The 22,217-nt window shown below is 31.4% G+C and overlaps 1 protein-coding gene across 1 annotated transcript; it reads left to right on the top strand.

The window, feature by feature from the left end:
• The first annotated feature begins 11,320 nt into the window (after positions 1–11,320).
• On the top strand, positions 11,321–20,880 carry LOC136984914 (NCK-interacting protein with SH3 domain). The gene is made up of 11 exons (XM_067282052.1): positions 11,321–11,573; positions 15,856–15,956; positions 16,028–16,107; positions 18,313–18,872; positions 18,987–19,148; positions 19,242–19,328; positions 19,401–19,539; positions 19,608–19,688; positions 19,761–19,985; positions 20,061–20,233; positions 20,305–20,880. The coding sequence occupies exons 1-11, from the start codon at positions 11,385–11,387 to the stop codon at positions 20,497–20,499; spliced, it is 1,992 nt and encodes a 663-aa protein (XP_067138153.1). The 5' UTR covers positions 11,321–11,384; the 3' UTR covers positions 20,500–20,880.
• Positions 20,881–22,217: the final 1,337 nt, after the last annotated feature.

The following is a 22,217-nucleotide window of genomic DNA, read 5'->3' as shown; positions in this document are numbered from 1 at the left end:
GTACGGGGCGAGTAGCATCCAGTCATCCATATTGGATATAATGAAATTGAGGCAAAAGATGAAAGACGGGTCAAAAGACAACTAACCGTTCGTCTCTGAGAAACGAGAGAATCTTCAAGAGAAAAAGTTGTACAGAATCATGTTTAGAGAGACACAATGATCTCTCGAGACATAAATAAATGATAACAATTAGCCAATCAGCAACTGGCTTGAGACACAAGAGATGTCGACCAGAATATGGCCCCAGGAAGGAATGCAGATGAGACTTCGGCCACAAAACTTCCAAGAAGCCCAAGTTACAAGCATTTTAAAATGAACGGCGAGCACAGCACTCGCCCTCGAGTAATGGTAGGTCGAGCCAGTCGTTCTCAATCCGTGGTCCGCAGAACATGGGTGCTCTGTGAAGCCACTTCAAGTGTTCCACAATAAATCAAATATACAACTAAAATTGTTGCGAAAGAAATATCAATACAATGTAAAATAATTTTTGTATGGGAATTTAATCAGCAAATGCCAATGTTGCCATCTACTAGACTGAGTGCACTTGATTTCAAAATAGTTTGCCACCCTGCTTTAAAAGCTGATGTATTGTAAGTGTTCCACAGAAAAAAAGGGGATCATATAGATTACTCCCTATGGAATTTCAGGACTGAGTATATATTTAAATTCAGGGGACTGGGACAAGTTCAACGATACCCCATTTTTGGATCGGAGACCAAAAATAAGAAAGTTACGACATTTTAAGATTTCTTGCCTTTCACAATGCATTCTATGCCATTTTAGAGTTTTCCACTAGGTGGCACTGCTTGTAGTTCAGTATACATTTCCTTTTTTTTCTATTTTGTTCAAGAAATACCATGAATCAATAACTAGCGACGTTAAACACTGAGCGGCATGCCAGCGGCTCCGAGAGGCGTCTGTCGGGAGCACGAACAGTCAAATGCCACTTAGTGGAAAACTCAGCTATTATATAAATTACTCCCGGTGGAATTTTGGGACTGAGTATATATCTGAACTGAGGGAACCGAGACGAGTTCAATAGTACCTTACTTTTGGACCAGAAACGAAAAATAATAAAGTTATCATATTTATGATTTATTGCCTTTCACAATACATTCTACGCAATTTTAGAGTTTTCCATGGTAATGTATTTAATCCAACCATGTGTGGACTTGCAGCCTTGATTATCGATTGGGCTGAAATAAAAAGTTTTCTATTAGCTTAACTACAGACGGTCACCTCCTGGAGGGGTAGGTTAGGTTTCTTGGACAAGCTGCGAAAGCAGACTGTAATACTAGCCAACCTGCTCGCGTTACGTGGGCAGTTGAGGAGCCTTAGGCCCTAAGGTTGAGGAGCATGACAGCGTGCGAAAAGAACTTACTCCAAATGCAAACGATTGGTATGCCTGTGGATCAATATCTGCCGCTGTTGAAGGTGAGTGTACAATCTGTTTTCTTGGCCTTTTACATGGGCAGTTTTCTTTACTCTTTGCTGACGTGTCTTTAGAATATATGGCCAGCTTGCCAGACAGCCTGTTAAACACATGATAGGCTTAGCGGAGAGAGCAACATAAGTTGTTAAAGTTTCATTACCAATAAACATGATGAGATAATGAAATACTTTTTTAATAGGGACAATATGTATAAAGGGGGATACTATAGATTACCACCTATGGAATTTCGGGACTGAGTATATATCTGAACTGAGGGGACCGAGATGAGTTCAACGATACCCTACTTTTGGACCGGAGACGAAAAATAAGAAAGTTATCATACTTTTTCGATGCTTTCATGCAGACAGCACTGTAGTTGCTAGTGCTGCCATCTCACGGTAAAGTCTGCAAACAAAAAAAGCACTTTGAAAGACAAGAAATTGCACAAACAGTCGAATGCCACTTCCTTTTTTTTTTCTTTTGTTCGAGAACTACCGTGAATCAATAACTAGTGATGTTAAACAATCGGCGGCTCCCCTCCCGGGGAGTTTGTCGGGAGCATGAACAGTCGAACGCCAGTTCCTTTTTTCCCTTTTGTTCAAGCATTGCGACTCCTGATTGCGATAGCACAGTCGGTTCGTAGTACTAGCCAACTGTGAGCGATAGCGAGACTGAGGAGCCGTAGCCCGAGGTCAACGAGCGCAAGGGTGCGCAAAAAAAACTTAACTCGAACTGTAGATAATCAGTGTGCTCATGAATCAACATCTGCCTTTGTTGAAGGTATATATGGCCGACTTGCCGGACTGCCTGCTAGACACACAATAGGCTTAGCGGAGAGGGCGACGCAACTCCCAATCATCACGCGATTGCCGAAAAAAGTACGATAACTTTCTTATTTTTTGCCTCCGGCCCAAAAGTAGGGTACCGTTGAATTCGTCTCTGTCCAGAGTTCAAATATATACTCCAACTCCCGAAATTCCATAGGGAGTAATCTATAGTACAGCCGAAAAAAATGTCAAAGTTTATAGTGTTCCCCGACTTCAAAAAGATTGAGAACCACTGGGTTCAGCAACAGCATCTCAACAGGGTACACTTGGTAAGTTCAATGAACTTTTGTTTATGGGTCAGCACAAAAAAATGTGTTTTGGAAATGTATAAATTGTATACTTTTACCCTATAGTTTCACCACTTACCTATGAATTTTACATACAATTAAAATACGTATCTTGAAATTCGTTCTATATATTTGGATATACGAATTTTAAAATAATAATCCGAATGATTTATTTATAATAATAATTAAGTATTAAAGTATTTTACAACATTCTCATACAAATTTATACGTATAAAACGTAATCACGAACACACGCGGTAATTCTGAGATCACATACTCTTAAGCCTACATGGCTATTCACATGATCAAATACTCACGAAATTAACTTCTTTCAATCAAAATATTTAAATCTAATATATAGAATTCAATATAATTTAATATAATCATGAAACTATTTAGGAAATGTCTACTACATAACCAGAAAAAGAAAGAAACACTAAGCCTAAGCATGAGTTAGGTTACAGAAGTAGCACGTGGTTGAAATATATTTTTCTTAATTTCATAATAAAAATAGAATTATCCTTAAAAGAAACGTTACCTCGATGTTCTTCTTTTTACTTATGTTCGGGCCACCGGCTTTACGTACAACCATTTTAGCTATTTTAAAACAAAAGAAGTAAAAATGTGGAATACCTCTTCTTCGTCTGTGGAAAAGCTGACAGCTTCAGGCAATCAAAAAGTTTTTCGTTCGACCTCTAGTGAGTGTTTTTGTCATACACAATTACAACGTATATCTTAAATATCGTTTATTTTATTAATTTATATTATTTTATTTAAATATATTTTAAGTCGCGGAAATTATATTGTAATTATTTCTTAATATTAGTATATACTAATTGTCACCTTTTTGAATAAAAATTCTTTCCGCTTTGTGTACACTAAAAAGTTTTTTACTTTGCATGGCCATTATGGATTTTGACGAGTGGCAAGAGAAGAGGCTCGAGATTTCACCTAAAAATTTATTGGAGTTTTTTTTGTAGAATTCGATTCCCAGTCAACCCGAGCGAGCAGACTGAGGCCTTTATCACTCTCGGCCACCCAAATGATTATCACACCTTTTATTAAAACTTTTTCCGTTATGTGGTCACTAAAAGGGACTCTTCCGGCATGCCCATTATGGGTTCGACTATGCTCACAATGGGAGCCGACATATCCGGACGGACCGCCACCGAAAATTTCCTGGGGATTTTTCGACTCAGTCCGAATTCGATTCCGGGTCCCCCAAATCGTAGGCTACAACCTTGACCGCGCGGCCATCCGGCCGTCATATTATGAGAAAATTAACATATTATGAGAGAATTATGCGAAACCTTTAACATATTATGAGAAAATTACATCAAATATTATTAACAGCTTCCAGTTGTATCAAAGGCCATATACCTATAACAATTAATTATATTAAATCATAGTGAACAAAGCGAAACAAAATTGAATTGTGCGATCTTATTCTTTTTGACCTTTACCCGAAATTGTGTTTGATTATTATAATAATTAATAGCTAATTTTCGACTATACTGATATGTAAAAGGTGATAAATTGAATATAGAAGATAATTATTCAAAACAGTTTACTTTCTATTTAAGTAAAGATTTTAATTAAATACAGAATAAATTGCTTTGAACAATCGATTCATTGATTTAATGAAGTTAAATAGCAGACCGGTTTCAACTTTACCCGTTAGAATAGGACTTGATTCCCAATGAAATCGGCCAATATGAAGAAGCGAAGGAAATGACGTCTTGATTTGTATTATCTATAAACATTTATGAAAATTAAATCGACTTCAATCTTGTCTTTCTCATACTAAGTTAATTCTTAGCTATTTCTTGGGGCTGGATGGCTGATCGGTTAAAGTACTGTATCAGCCTACCACGCCGTGAATTCCGGAATCGGATCCGGGCACACCGAAAAACGGCAAGGATTTTTTGAGATGCCCACCAGTAGTGGAGTGGATCCCCGCGTTTCTTTATGCAGCGCTCGAGAAGCGCTTTACATCGAACACACTGAAACTGGTTTCTAATTGGCCAACACTGCTCGTGACGTCATTTCTCTACACTCTCGCTGCATAAAGAAACGCGGCCGATGAAACCACTGAACACTAGTAGTTTGTCACCGGTTTGCGCCTCAGCAAAGGCTGGGTCTCGTAAAGTCTTCCGGATTTTCTTTGTGTGTCTATTATTTAAATAGGGATCACTTTTCTATGGAAAGTCTTCCTCAGAAGCATTTTCCCTTGGCAGAACGTCCGTGTTCCGTTGCCTTATGCGATCAATCCAATCCAGCTTTTAATTAAGGGTCTGGCCGAACCTACGATGAGTTGATTTAATAAACCCCCCCCCCTCTTAGTGCCCACAGGGCGGAAAGAATAAATAAAAATAATAAACTTAATTACAGTAGAGTTTTAGCTAATAAATTTTAAACAATTATTGAAATTTAATTGATAATAAAACATTTAAGTTAATTTAAATTTATATGCAAAATAGCAATAATAAATCTATCCAGCTAAACAATTATTATAATTATTCTCATTTACAATAAATTTTTGGAAGAATGCATTTGAAAGAAACAGAACATTCGAAACAATGGTATCTTATTAAAACAGTAATAAGCAAACTTTTATAAACTCTTTCCGTTCTGTAGGCACTAAAAAAGAACCATAGAATCCACAATGGACAATAGCAAGCCCATTACGGATTCGGCCGACCTATAATGGGATTGCTGAGTGGTGAGGGACGGGGCTCGAATATCGCAAAAACATCATTCCGAAAACAAGAAACAAAATTACTAATAAATAGAAAATTCATACTTTAGAAAATGAATAGAGCAAAATCAAAAATTTATTTTAAAACTAAAAAAATCCAATAATGAGTTACGTAACTTTTCCGGCTGTTAAAAAATAACTTTTACCGTATATTTTTAATTATAATAGAGAGGTCGCAGCCGAAGTTCAAACGTTAATTAAGTAAACTTGTACGGCAAGCAGAAGTATACGTTTCATGTTTGAACTCCAAGTAAAACACATTGCGTCACACGTTCACGTCGCGCACTGACTCATGGGATATTGTTGAAAAATGGTCGAACTCGTTTAGTTAATGGGAAATCAACTGATAAAACTTTCTGATAAGATCGGTTTAAACTCGATTCCCACGAGTTGAGTTCTTTGTTAAGATGAGTCAAATTTCTGTGTCACGACTATGTCACCCATCACTTTATTGGTCCAAGAAGATCATCTCCTCTGACGAAATCAAAGAAGGGCCTGCAAACCACCTCTCCATATAAAAAGGGAGTACGATGAGTGAGATAGGGAAAGTTGTCATTTGACTGTGTGTGTGTGTGTGTGTGTGTCCCTGTTCGGATTTACCCATCGTCAGGCTCCCCCTCCACTGTTCATCCTCCTCGGACTAGCGTACAATTGGATTGGAATTTAGGACAATTGGATTAATCTACATTTAGACTGAAATCTAGAATCGAAGATATTATATCATCTATCAGACGTTCATCGATACGATCAGCATATATCCTAAGGTATTTATCCTACCCGCGAATATCTGTAAGCTCTCTCTCTAATCTGTGTAGAATTTACGTTCGCGGATCGTGAGTTATGTATCTTATCAATCTCACGGTAAAGTAACCGTTTTGTATCTAATTGGACCTATGGAAAAATAAACGGGTATATTTTTATATATAAAAATCTCCGAGTGTGTTCCTTCCGTCATCCTCTCCACTTGCTTCATTCCGGGTCTAACCCATACGTAACCGCTCGCGCAATTGATTCTCTGTATCAATCTAAGGATACAGTGGTGTCATCCTGACGCGGTATCAAAGAGATACCGGCCCTATGGTCACACTGTGAAAGAACAAATACTCCTACAGACTTATGATAAGCTGTTATGAACACAAATATATGAATTCTATGGGCCAGGAATGGCGAACCTTTTTGAGTCCGCGTGCCATATTGTAAGCATACTTAGCTTTAAAGATGTTAATGCGTGCCAATGTCTTAGACTTCGAATAATTATATTTAAAGAAATTAAACGAATACGCTTTAATTCGAATGAATGTAAAAAATCTGATTGAAAAAAAGATGATCAGGTGATAAACAGAAAGGATGATTGAAAAAGACAGAAATCATATGATACATTACGTACCAGATGATTTCTCTTACGTGCCACTTTGGGCACGCGTGCCATAGATTCGCCACCCCTGCTATAGGCACTTCACATCACTTGCAAATAATTTGAATAATTAAATCATTTCTGGATTAAAATCGTCTGTTTCTTTACAATATTATTTATAAATGCTTAAATAATCATTATTATAATAAAATACGTCATAATTGTAACCCCAAACACAAAAAAATAAAGAAGTTTAAGTCGAACTTTTACTCGCCATGCTAGACGTAGCGAACGCCATTATCAACCTTCTAGAATTGCCAGATGGCGGCGCTTGACGTCCGACGTTCACGTTTTAGGCTGAAAACGTCGGCCGCAACCAAGGTCGATCTCTCACGAGATATAACACACGACCTCCTCTATCTCCCCACCCCTTTCGACCTTTAACCACCAAAATTTAATAGCATCAATGCCCCTATACACAGGCTATCATATCAAATTTTGTATTTTAATCATTACTCCATCCTGTGATATTATACGAAATAGACCCGAACACACACACACATCCATGGATTTTTTTTTTCTGTTTCTTTGACGTTTTAGGTGTAAGAGGTCTCAAAACATTGACTTGTAAATTGCATATAAAATTACTGCAGCTAAATAATTTTGTAAATAAATGAATAAAACGCTGCAATTTGAAATACATTATTTAACAAAGTTATAAAAATCTATAATAAATATATAATGAGGTAAAAATTAAATATTGATGACAACGTATTTTGGTATTTTAATTACTTGCATTAGCTCACTAGAATTTTAGAAGTTTTTTTTTTATTTATTTGGATAAATTCCAAAATTATGAGCTTAGCTACAATTTTTGTAATCTTATAGATATTCTCCAGACAGACAAATTTGGTCTTTCTTGAATGTTTAAAAAAATGCATTACGAACTTTTTAAACTTTACAAAGAATCAAACGAGCATGATCTAGCGCAGAGATGGCGAACCTTTTTGAGTCCGCGTGCCGTAATCATGATTATTGGGCTGCAGAAATGGCAATGACAGGTTTCAATACAATTTCTTTAAAACCTCAAACAATGCCTACATAAAAATGAACAAATAATGCATTGCTTAACATTATTACAAAGAAATAATAAGAAGCTTTTTCACAATTAGAATGCGTTCTTTTGGCTGCAATATTTCTCTCGCCATAGACCTATATCGAATTCTGATATTTTCATTATTATTTAAAGAAATTCTGACTATTACCATCTATACTAAACGGGATTCACACAGATATAGAGAGTTTTTCAATACACGCTTTATCGACGACAAATATAGAATAATTCCTTTTGAAAGATCTAAACAGAAATTACATCATCTAGTAAAGGAAATGAATTTAAATCCATTTTTGAATAAGCTCAAGGAGGCATCTGCACTTCATTCAGGATATGAACATAATCCGAATTATCCTGGGATAATGAAGAAACAGAGACATTTGATCAATTCAGAGACGGATAAGGAAGTGCCTTCTAATGTCATTCGCAAAGTAATCATTGCCTCATACGAACGACCAATGCCACGATTAAGGTCTACAGTGAATTGGCTCGAATCTAAATTAACAGAATTAAGGAATAAAAAGAAGGAAGAATTAGATAGTATTCTAAATGAAAACATACAAAAATCCGTCGTACAGAGCCAGCTAGACAATCCAGCTACAGTATCCATTAAGGAACAAATGAAATGGCGATATTTAACATTAACAATGACGCTGTTGATTTTGTTCTTTTTAGCAACTATCACCTTCTGTGGCATGTTGATTCAACGAAATTGGTACGATGAATCCAACCAGAAAAGACACAGACAACGAGACAAAGTAAAAGAAAGGAAACCGGATAAGACACTCTCGCCGGAACCTGAGGAACAACCTCTGTTAAAACCACACGAAGTTGAGGAAAACGCTCGATCTTCGACAATTGATAAGGAATATTCATTCCTCAAATTCCTGAGATTGATCGAACGTTTACATGATGACGAAATAAAACAACTCGAAACGACATTAAGTGTCGAACAAATCTGAACCGTTATGTTAATTTATGTGACAAATTTTGTTATTTTTCTTTATGTTTGTTGTTTAAATTATAAATAAAAGGTGAATCTTCAACCACTCAGTAGAAACTTTCAGTAAGTTATAATTAATTAATTGTCTTTTCCTCGCAGATTTTAATACTTATAATATTATTTAATAACTTTTTTGAATAAAAAAAGGAAGAGGCTTTTTTCAATAATGGCAAATTTTTAGAATTTATCCGGGAAAATTGCTTTTAATTCAATGTTTTAAATCATTCTTGCACTTAAACTGATATGATAAGCTCTGTAATGGTGTTTTTCACGCAAAGTTACAAGCGAATAGTTTGTACTAGTCCCGACGAGACAACCTTACATTCTATGACCTTCCTTCATTTCAATGGGTAAAGGTCATAGATCATAGGGTTATTTGTATCCTACCATTTCTTCATTTAAATCTTGCCTTAATAAGAAAATGGATAATAAAAATAAAATGAACAAATATTAAGTTTAAGTCGATTACATGTATTTATTTCTTTCCTTTTAAGAAGACTTCTACGTATCAGAAGTTTACGAATCATCAGAATTACTAACAGTCTTTAGTTTTACAGAAAATAAACAAAACCCCGAGAAAATGACCATCACATAGCATGGAAATCAGAAAATGAAAAGTAAGCTGCAGTATCCGTGACATTTAACCAACGAATGCCCAATTTCAGGATGTTATATGGCCCCCAAATTGAGAAAATTATACAAGCGCATAGGAATTGTAATCGTAGAACAAAGACTAAATTCTCACATCTCTCTTAAAAATACTTGACTTAACGGTAGCAATTAGAAATGTCTGGAACAATGAAGTCATTAGTTACTAACCAATTAGTTTGAGTAGAATGGTACTAATGTGCACCTTCGGGCAATATTCGATTGTTCTGACCGTTTAGCTCACCCTTGATTTCAATCTTAATGACAATTCTTACGCTGAGGCCATGAGAGAGTTTACTCTGAACACATTCTTCAGAAAACTGGCAAAATTCATTTCTACGATTGGTAAATCGTAAAAGGTGGCTAATTTTTACGTGCTATCTACTTTTAGAAATGAATTTTTCAAGATAAATAAATCTTTGAAGGAGAGAAAGAATGAAAAATTTTACTCCTGGTTGCATAAAATAAGTTTGTTTTTAACACCTTAAACTGTTGAGATTTCTCTTTTATCTTTATCACTACAAAATCTGTGAAGTAACGGAATGAAATTCCTCAAATGCTTGACGGAACTACCTACCTCCAGCCATTAGGAAACATCGTCGCACGTGTCTACTTGGTTGCTAGAAGTTGATCGTCTCGTAAAAAAATAAACATATTTTATGATATGACCAGAATTATTAATATCTGGATGCGTATTATCCATTTAAACAAAGTAAAATAAAACTAGGGTTAATGTTACCTTAGGTAGCCAAGATGGCGGCTCGTCTCTAATTCCAGCAAGGAAACAGTGGGATGCACATTCTAACCTAACATATTCTAAAGATTTGGTCGCTAATAATTATGGTAATTTATTAGAAAAGGTTAGGTTAGGTTAGAACGTGCGTCCCACTGTTTCCTTGCTGGAATTAGAGACGGGCCGCCATCTTGGCTACCTAAGGTAACATTAACCTAAAAATTATGATGGAAATCAGTGTAGAGAAATGATTAATGTTTATGTGATTTTCAAATAGAGAAAACTTTCCATTTTCGATGAAAAGCCTGCAGAGCGGCAGTACCAATGGTGCCAAGACACTATTGGCACCTCCACTCTGCAGGCTTTTGATCGAAGCTAATAACATGAACCATAAAGTGCCGATACTTGGAAAGAAAAACACAATCAGATACGAGTAGCAAACTAATATTTATCAAACGATAATTATTCTTTTTAAAAACATTTCATTATAAAATATAAACATATAATTTGAAACCAACACCCGTTATCACGTAATTATCCCGATAAATATTTTTCAATGCCAAATTGAATCAGGAAATGACAGAAAAAACAAGGTCACCTAATTTAAAATTTTAAACAAGTTCCTTCCGATAACTAAACACGCCGAAGAAGGAAAAATTTTAAAACATTTTTGAACCGATTACACGTATAGATAAGCGTTTCCATAATACGGGATTACCACCTAATTATATATATATCAGCGGCCGGATGGCCGAGCGGTCAAGGTGGCAGACCACCGCTCTGGGGGACCCGGGATCGAATCCGAACGGGTCGAGAAATCCCCAGGAATTTTTCGGGGGGTGGTCCGTTCGGATATGTCGGGCCCCGTCCCTCACCACCCGGTCGCCCCATTGTGGGCCTGGCCGAACCCATAATGGGCCTACTAAAAGAGGCCCTCTTAGTGCCCACAGGGCGGAAAGAGTTAAAAAAAAAAAAACACCTAATTATATAATTAAAATGAAAATAACCGGAATAAATTTTACATTAATTTAATAATTAATCACCTAATGTAATTATTAATAATAAAATATTAATGTTTGATAAAAAGAAAAATAAATTAGTACGAGTACGTATATATTTTATAAATTTTCGATGACGTCAAAATTGTAGGCCGGTGGTTTTGTAATCGACATCTCTGCGTCTGCTCTCAGTGATCTGTTAGCAGCAGATGTGGACGTTAGTGGTGTAGATGGCTAGACTTAAAGTTTGTCGTTCTCTTTACAGTTTTTGTTCTCGTTACAAAAACGTGTTAGATTTTACCGTAGGAGAAAGATTTGCAGTGTTGGAAGAGAATAACGATGACGAAAATTGGTGTTATGCTATCAATAAGCAGGGAAATATTGGTTACATTCCAAAATCATACATAGAGATGGAACAGGTATATGTTTATAATGTAGCATTATGAACAAAGTATGTAATTTTACATACAGCTGTTTTATTTTAGTATGCTAATGTCGTAGCATTGTAATCAGATACATTAAATTTAATCAGCCAAGCTTTATCTGGTTGATATTAATTATATTGTTATGACATATTTCATTGTTTATAGAAATATGCTGTGTCTTGTATGGTGTATTTTCATTATATTTTGTTAAAATGCAGTTTCTTATGATTATAACTGTTAGGTTAGTGGAATTTCCTAACCGACGGTTTTGCATTATCGACGAGGGCCCTCTATTGGTTGTGTGTTTGGTTTTCCAGCTACTTTTGCCTTCCATCTCCCGTCCTTTCCTGTTGCAAACAATGACGTACTCGTGGCAAACCCTTCTCCTTTAATTATGTGTTCGATTGCTTGTGGACTCCCCGACTTTGAAGAAATTACTTAAAATTCTATAAATATTTTCTCGTAGTTTATTTGTGTGACTGGTAAGTGGGTTTATACAAACAAATTCGTATGCCACTAATGCCGCTGAAAATTCAAAGTAGACGATTTCTCGGTCTCCTTGCTCCCCGTCGTATATGATGATTTACTTGTCGTAACACCCGTTTCCTCCTAAACGGTGCGCGTAAGTAATGGATGTTTAAAAGGTTTGTAACAAATTAATACAGTATTTTATTTTTCTATTATTTGTTTTGGGCAGTTTTTGAGATTAACGAATAGCATTAAATGATGTTTATCATTTCTATGAAAATACAAAAAATAAAATACTTAAATTTTCATTCAGTTATAACTGTTTAAACAAACTATGAAGAGTGTTAAGTTTCAGAATAAATCTATTTAAACCGTAAGAGAGACTCAGTGTTGGTTTATTAAAATACAAAATTTCATCTGATTAATTAATAATTGGTAAATTATTTTATATTACTAAGGATTAATAATTACATATACATAAGTAAATAATTAGCATACGGACGAGACAACTCGTAATGATGATTATTCATCTGTATTCGTACTTTTTAAATTTGCATATTTATACAGAGACAATATGCAGGTTATTCTGCATATATTCTGCTGCCAATTCTTTAAAACATTGTATAAATTTTTACAAAAACTGCATGTAATCGTAGTATTTAATATTAGATTTATACAAGCATAAGTTGCCGCATAGCAAGAGAAGAAAATAATACATTTAGGTTTGAAAATAAAAATCTGGATTGTACAGATGGCCATTGTAACAGCATGGCCAATGTTTTTTGTTTTGAATTAGTGCAATATAAAAAAAAATTAAAAGTCGAGCATGTTTTGATTTTTTTTTCTTGTTGTTTTCACTCTGAATTGAAAATGACTTTGTGAAGTTCACTGGAACAATATAGACATTGTGTTTTAAATCCTTGCAACTTGGAATTGTAAAGTAAAATTAAAGTTTTAATACTTTAACAGTTACTGGTAACTGTGTTATAATTTCTTTTATTTGAATTTAAAATTACATTTAGTCTAGTTGAAAGAAGGTAAATGACTTTAAATCACAATAAAATTCATACATATAAGTTTTTTTTTTTAAATATGCAAATTTTAGTAAAATTACCTGGTATTAAAAAATATATTAAATAGCAATAAGCCACAATTGCTATTTTTCTGATTATTTTTAAAATACTTCAAATAATAATAATAATAATATATATGTAGCAGTATAGCATTTAATTCAAATTTTTCTATGAAGTGAGAAACAGTTTGGTGTAAGATTATTTTTTTAAAAGTAAAAATTAGTTTTCTACATTCGGACCTTTAAACAGCAGCACTAACAGGAACGTAAAAAATGTCTGCCGTTTAGAGGTTTTGTATGCATTTTTGTTCAAAAAAAATTTTCCGAAAAAATGGCCACTCTTTAAAGGTTTGACTGCAACACTCTTTAAATGGCCATTATTGAAGGTTTGACTGCAATTACTACTACTACTATTATTACTACTACTACTACTACTACTACTACTACTACTACTACTACTACTTTGGTTAACTAAAACTAAGAGTCTTATTTATATAATTATTTTTCATATTCATATTATATTAAAAGTAATTTTTAAATTATATATATCACAACTTAAATGTTGTTTTTAATACAGTCACTATAAAACTTTGAAAATTTAATCCAAAATTGATAAGTTTATTTTAAAATAAATATAAAACATAGGTAATGAGATCTTAAACTATACCATTTTGAATACTAAATCTTATATATCAAGAATTTATCTACCTTATTTTTTGTAATAAATTGAAAAAAATTTTAATAAACAAAATAATTAAAATCTTGAAATTAATCAGTTTAAATTTCTCTGTCCTATTAATTAAATTAGCTTATTCAACAGAATTAATGTCTTAAAATGTTGGAGGCACACCCTTTCGATAAATAAATGTCATTTAAAAATATCTTGGGTGGTGCTTAAGTTTCTCGTCCCTCCTTATCAAATTAGCATCCATTTGGCCGAGAAAAGAATTAAATCTCTTCGTTCAAAATTCAGATTTTTTTTTTTTGCAAACTTTATTCTAGTTGGTTAATACGCAGAAAATTTATATAATTGCAATGTATAAATTAATTTTGCTTAATTGTTCAGTTAATATTAATGAAATATTGTTATACATTACCAAATAGTAAAAGTATCGGATGATTTTAAAAATTTAAAGAAACAAAGTTGTAGGAGTAACCTCATGCATATTTTAAAAAGCTTAATTTTCCAGAAAGAACAATTATTTCTTATCTTTTAATGTTAAAACGATAAATAATTTATAAAAATGTGTAGCTGACGTACGCTCTCAAATTTCTCTCCGCATCTGAGAAATGAATATTTATAATTATAGTTTAAACTATGTAAAGTTTAACAAGATCAAGCAATAGCCTATTGCGTCTGTCTGTGCTAGCAGCAAATAAGTAATGATAATTAACAAGTAAATAAAGATTAAAATATATCTATTTATTTGTTAATTATCAGTAATTGTTTGCCACTATTATAGCAACACACATTATGAATAAGAACAGTTTTATTATTGGCCAAGACAAAGTTTATTAAACATCATACTTCACTTTAATGAACAATTATTCAGACATTGCCTGTATTTTTCCTTTCAATATTTAATGAGGAAATAAGATGTCTGTAATTTTAATAATGTTGATAAAGAAACAAAAGAATGCAGTTTATAATTGCGTATTTAACGTATAGTACAAGATAAAGCAAATTATAATTTTTTTAATACCTTTTTTGTATATTTAATGTAAATTTTAATTTATATATATTATCGTATTTGGATTTTTTACTAAAGATTTTATTAATTGCCGTTAAATAGTGTCGTCGTATTATAAAATTAACGAACAGCTTAACCATAATTTAATGGATGAATTATGAAGTTTTATATTGGACTAAATTTGTAATTGAAACTTCACAGTTTAATATGATCTGGTATTCTTATAATTGCAGCTGTTGTAATGTAGTTCGGTCTCTTCTCTTCGTTAAAATGGAACAGATCCCTAACACATGTCTAAATAATATCGACATTAGCACAGAAAAAATTAATTTGAGGAATTTAATAAATTATTCCCCTAATTTTTCAAATCATTTACTAAAAATATTTTAATGGCTTTCTTTTTATTTCTTAATTATTGATTTAATTTCTGTAGTCTTAAAGAGAAAATTTTATCGGTATTTCTTGCAATAATTGTCTGACGTAATTATGTAATTTTGCGCATTATATAAGAAACTGTGGATTAAAAAATTCGGTATCTCTTACATGATATGTAACATCGAAATTTTTAACTTGATATTTAAAAAAGAGAAATTCCTAATAAGTAGTAATTTTGTTAAAATTTGGGTAAGGTCATCTAATTTTACATCTGTTTTAGTGAATTTTCTATTGGATAATTTAAGTTTTAATAATTTTGTTATTCTGGATAATTTAATCTGTTTTATTTTTTTTTAAGTAAAATTAACTAAAATAATGAAAGTGATTTTAAGAAATAATTTAAGAAATCAGGTTACAAATGATTTTTTTAAAATTATATTTTCAATTTTTCTTTTGTAAAAATGCATTGAAAATATGGAAACTGGTATAGTTAATGATTTTGCAATTGATTTCTCTTACTTGGATACAATAAAATTATATTTTTTTCAGAGAAAAACCTCATTTAATGTAAAAAATTTTGTTGTAATTTCAATAATGTCAGCCATTCTTTCTTAAATATGAATATAAATACATATCAACAATATACTAAGATATTTTCATTATATTACAGCTGACAATGTTAGAAACAGTGAATTTTGTCGAAGATATTCTGAAATTAATTCCGAAAGAAACTGAAGATAATAAAACTAATAAACAGAAAAAGTTTTTGATGTAAGTTGTTTCTTCTGTTTTAGATTTGAAATTTTTCATTACTAAACGACTAATTTCTAATTATTTTTTAGGCAGTTAATAGAAACTTGTAGGAGTTATCATCTGCAGCAAACGACTAACTCGTGCAGTATGCAAATACCACACAAGATGAGTAAGTGTAATTAAATTTGTGATTTTCTTTTATATACATAATTGTTAATTTATTCTCATCCTACATTAATAAAAGTTTTAAATTCTAATCCAAAATTAATATTTTTGTCGTCGAATATAAAATTAGTGTCTTGCGAGACTAAATTAGGCATTTTGAAATATTTTTTAACTCTTAATTACAATTATGACATCACGGACATTTAAAATTGTCACACTTCGGTAAACGAATATAATTAACATAGATAATTTTTAACCGATCTTTCTCTTGACAATAGTCTTTAAAAAGTTTTTTCTTTTTATACCATTAAATATAAAAACATTTTTAGAATTTTTATTATTGGTATAAGTTTTTTTCATTATTACAAGTTAGTTTATTCTTTAAAATGTTAACAACTATGTATAGCTCATTTCGATTGGTATTTTCATTTTGTTGTAAAGGTAATAATTTTTGAAATAATGCAGGTATGAAATAAAATGCAAGACATTTCATGCTAGCACATTATTTCGAAAAACTAATATACGAGCGAGATGAACCTAACAATGAATGCTGCTGCATTCCATCGTTAGAGACAATACTAAGAAACAGAGGTTTACAAAAACAAATTCTGTTTTTAAATTAAGTAAAGATTAAATACTAAATACTAAAATAAAGGATATAAAATTTGAAATTAAAACCATTAGAAAATAATGAAAATTACATTAAAACAAGACAGCTTATTCCTCTATTTTCTTTAGTTTTTAGTGTCAATCTGTATAAATATCTTTTCTTTATTTTCAATTATGTGTTTAAATTAGGAAAAATTTGATTTGAGATGCAATTTTATGAATTATTATAAAATATATAGTAATTATGATGATCTCTAATAGTAATATTTTTATTCAACGATAAACTGCTCTCTAAATCGTATACAATTATCCAGCATATTAAAAAATTTGAATGAATACATAATCGATTAATGGTAAAATTTTTATTTACAGTATTTAAATTAGTTTGGTCTTGTTTTACATACAGTTTGTTTATCATCAGGCATTGCATGAAGTAAAATTTTGTGCAAATTTGTACTCCATTCTAAATTGTCCCAGATGATTTCTTAGATGCTTACACAATCATTTACAACTAACAGAAAAAAGTTCAAATGTGTTAACATTTTACTTATATTTTTACTGTATAAACTGAATTTCATGATAAAAATAGTCAATGTATTTATTAATACTATACTAAAGAATTAATCTTTTGTATCTCTAGCCATTTATCATCATCAAAATCATGAATCTGCATATATCAATCCTGCATAAAACAATACTGTGCACGAGTCACAAAACTAAAATATTTAAAATAAAATAACCAAAAACACAATTTTCATTAAGCTAATGAAATTTTAATTGTTATGTATTATATTTATTCTAATGTAAAACACACCTTTTTTCAAGTTTTAGTATCTGTGAAAGTAGGGTCTTCTTAGATTTGACATAATGTCATAGTTACCGACCACTAATGCCATCCTTTTTATTTCTGTCACTAATTGTATGGCATCATTTTAATGATTTTATTCTATCAATATTTGTAATAGAAAATATTTAAGAAACCAACTTAGCTCAATCTTGTTAGTATATTACACTAATGTAGTAAGTACTTGAATGAAAATTGTGAAAATCCCAATTCCCAGAAAAAGCTGTGCTGTACTCTTTCAAGAAATGTTGCATTTCCGATGCTTTAATCAGTACTGAGTGTGATAGCTTGTGAACATCTAATCTAGTGTTGATTAGCATAGTTTTAGTTTACTAAAACTACATGTATGTACTGATTAAAACTAAGACTCAGAAACATGGCTAAAGTTGTTGATTCAGAAGATCTTAACATGGCAAATGAAGATGAAGAGGTTTCCAATTTTGATACCAAGGAAGACAATGACATAACTTATTCAATATTTATTGCAATTAAAATATTTCTGTTGACATAAATTTATCTCATTGTCTGTTTAAAAAAAAAATATTTGAGTGAACTGTTTAGAAATTAAGAGGTCTTACTTTCAAGTAAATATGGTAGTTTTTCTGTAAACAAAATTACTTTATTCAGGTTTGGTTGTATTTAATTATCAGTTATCTAGCGAAAATATTTTACAATTCATTTTGTTCAGATTATTTGGTAAAATGGAGAAAATGTTTTAAATTAATTATTTTAATATAAAAGTTTCTAATTTTTTAGCAAATGTTCAACAGGACGATGGTTTGACGTATGCTGAATGTAAACAAGAAAATGTAGAACCAAATACTCTGTACAATCTGACAGAAAATATAGTAAAAAGTAAGATCATAAATGAAGATCAGCATGAAGAAAAAATAGGAAATTTGTTTAATAATCAAGTAAATTGTTCAAGTGAAGAAAATAGTAAAATCAATGAAAATGGTACAAAAGATGATTACATTTTAGAAGGTAAATGTAATTCAGAGAATAGTTTAAGTACAGTTGAAAGAGAAGTTATAGAAGAAATTTTGAAGAATGGCTTGGACATGCCTGTCGAAAATTATGGGGTTTTGCCAGAACTACGGGATTGTGGATCAGTCACCGACAGCACAAATGATTTTAACTGTGTTGTTCCTGTATCTCTGGTACCTGCACTCATAGAGCAGATCCGTAGCTGTACTGACTTAAGTTATAAAAAGTCACAAGTTGCAGTAGCAACAGTACTAAATTGTTTTAAAAAAGAATTACCTTTGTTATCACCAATATGGTTGCAAATGGAGGAAAATCTCAGTAAATGTCAGGTGAATATTCTTCACATTTAAGTAGTAAAATTTTAGTTATATTTGACAATTTTAAATATTTTGAAGCTGATTTATTTCTAAAGTTTTTATTAGTGCTGATGATGATTAATTTAGGAGGACAAATCATCCCTCATTCATGGAGAAGATAGAAAAAAGCTTGAAGAAATATTCAAACAGTTATGGTATTGTAGAAATGATGAACAACAACGTAGTTGGCCCGTACACGAAGATGAAGCAATTATTAAAGGACTTCTAGAAGAATTATACAGAATATTAGTGAGTAGTTTTCTAATATTTTTCTTTTGTAATTTAATAAACATTTTATTAATATTGTTGGTATTAATGAAATTTTATTTAAATATATTTTAGCTAGATGCAGATCCAAGAATAACTTGTGAAGCAATTCAAGTAAACGATTACGAAGCTCTGCATCTTCTAGTCACATATTATCAGATGGTAAAAATTGTCCATCACCACTCATCTTAAATTTATTGAGGATAACCCATTCTGTAAACTATTTTTCAATAGGAACCACGAAGAACATTGAGAATTGCAATGCTGCAGATATTTATAGGACTCTGTGAATTGGATCAGAATGTTATTGATCAGCTATTGAGTTCTATCCTACCAATGGAATTAGCTAGAGATATGCAGAGTATTAATGATGGTATAAAATATTTTTATAAAAAAAAAGTTTTAAATATAAAGTTATTAAAAATGCAATCCTATAAATAGATCTGAAAAGACTTCAATATTCAGCCTATTTGTTGACACTTCTGTTCTGTACAGGGCAGCAACCATCTAATTGTGTTTATGGTATGCAATAATTCATATTAATATTTTTTTCTTGGTTTTATATATTTATAAAAGTGTACAAAATAATTTCAGATTATATAAATGAGAAATTTCTGGAATTTCTGCTGGATATGATAGAAGAATCTGATAAAGGAGATGAAGAGAAAGAAGCAGTTGGAGATCAATGTTTAGCTGTACTTTTAGCATTTAATCAACATCATAAAACTCCAAATGAAAATCCAGTACTCTCTTTTATTGAATCTAGAAGAGATGCTAAAATTCTTACTGAAAAATTAATGTTGCTGATCAATCGAGAACGTAAGTTACGAATATACGTACATTTTTTTAAAATTTAATGTATTTTGATATTTTAATCATTGAAATTTTTTCTAGATGATCCTACCAAGCTGTTGAATTACTGTTTAAGTACTCCAAATTCGGTGATGAAAATGTTAAGTGATTTATTTTCAAACTCAAAAACTGTACAGTTATTTTACTTAAATGATACAAAAGTCTTGATCGATATAATTGTTCGCCAACTGACCGATCTTCCACCGGGTGATAACGTAAGTTATATTTAAAGTTGGCATAAAAATTTTATTTACCATTTTAAAGTTTTGCATTTTTTATTTTTCAGAGGCGATATTGTTATCTCAATCTCGTCAGTAATATAATTAAAAACTCGAGTTACGACGAACATTTACACCAAAGGGAAGGTTTGCAGAAATGTTTCAACGCAATTCTTCATCAAGACGAAGCAAATGCAACAGACAGAAATATTGTCAGGGAACTGATCACACAATATCCAGATTGGTTCTCCCTTACACGGTGACTACTACCAACAAAAAATACGCACCATACATTATGGTGCATAATTTCCATGCAGCTCTTACATCTTTTCGAACATTTGACTTTATTATACAGGCTTGTTTATAGAATCTAAATACAAACTTTTCAACTTTTTCTAGTCAGATAACCATGTATATAAAGAAAGTTAGGAGAGACAATATTTTATTTAATGATTTTTAAATTTGTTTTCATTATTATTTAGTATTATATATTTTTTGACTATATTTACAAGATATTTACATAAACATTACCAAAGATGATTAATTCAATATTATTTCCAAAAACAATAAATGTTAACCTACTTTCCATTACAACCTATGTATATTATCTATCATGTAAATAAATTACTCTTATGGTCTCAAAAGTGTAAAATTTTAATGAATATACATTTAGTAATTCATTGATATTAAATAACTTATTAGATTTCATAATTTATTCAGTTTGTGAAATTGTTTTATAATTTATTTATATATCTATCTAGTTTTCAATTTTTATAACAATAATATAATAATAAGATAGATCATTGAACAAAAATTTTTACGGAAATTCCTAAAATTATTTTTAGTTACTAATGGACGAGACATTCATTATATATTTAATTTTAATGAAATTTCGATTCTAAATTGATTAATTAGATAATTACTTAGATATTACATTGTTGTGCAGGATCCAGATTAAATTTAAGATGTTGAGAATCGTGATTCATTCTCAAACTTATTGGAAAAGTTTGTCTTATCCCACATTGGCTGATGCTACTGTATTGAATTTGATGAATTTTGCTGATTATGTACAATCATACGGTCCATAGTATACATAAATTCATCATTCCATATTCTTATTTCTTCTCTTTTAATTTAACTGTTCTTATAACTTGAAGTCAATCCAAGCACAGTTCAAGAACATATGTTTGGACCAATATATTTGAATAAGGATATAGTTATTGTGTTTATGGGGGAGACTTTGTAATTTTGAAAGCTTAACGGGAAGAAACTGAAGATTTATACTTAAGATTACTAATAGAAATAATTAATGTTTATATTGCTGTTTTAAATTTCTTTTGAATCTGACCTGTATTTAAATCCCACTGTTTCTGCACAATTACTGTAATTCCATTATGGAAAGAGAGAACTTTTCTATAACTTAAGAATTTTATCAAATCACAATTCTTGCTAAACTGACCACAAGCAACCCAAAGCCACAATGTTAAATTGCAGTTAATTAAAAATATGTATAATATACACGAGGTATGCTAATATATTAGCTTCACTTATGTAAAACTAGAAAAATCAAGTTATTTTCATGTGTGATTTTTTTTTTTTAAATATTGCTCTGTGGGCACTAAACATGGTTTGCTAAAAAGACCATTTTAGCAAACCCACAATGGGGTAACCAAGGTAGCAAGCTCAATATATCCAGGACAGACCATCCCTGAAAATTTCCTGGAGTTTTTCAAACTATCCAGAGTCCTCCAGAATGGTGAGTTGCTGCCTTAACTGCTCTGCCATCCACCATCTTGTTTCAATATTAGAAAATTAGAAATTCCAATTTTTCTAAACTTTTACAAATATAATCAAATACTAAGCAATTTAAAATATTTATAACAGAAGTATAGTCTGATCTAATCTGGCAATGGTTTGGCTTTAATACAATGTCTTATTACATAAAAAAAATATTTTGCTTTGTCATTATTGACATTGGATT

This window comes from Centruroides vittatus, unplaced genomic scaffold (assembly GCF_030686945.1).
Source record: "Centruroides vittatus isolate TY-2023 unplaced genomic scaffold, ASM3068694v2 contig_941, whole genome shotgun sequence".
Classification (NCBI taxonomy): Eukaryota; Metazoa; Arthropoda; class Arachnida; order Scorpiones; family Buthidae; genus Centruroides; species Centruroides vittatus.
Note: the sequence above shows the minus strand (reverse complement) of the source record. Positions and strands in the feature narration are given on the sequence as shown.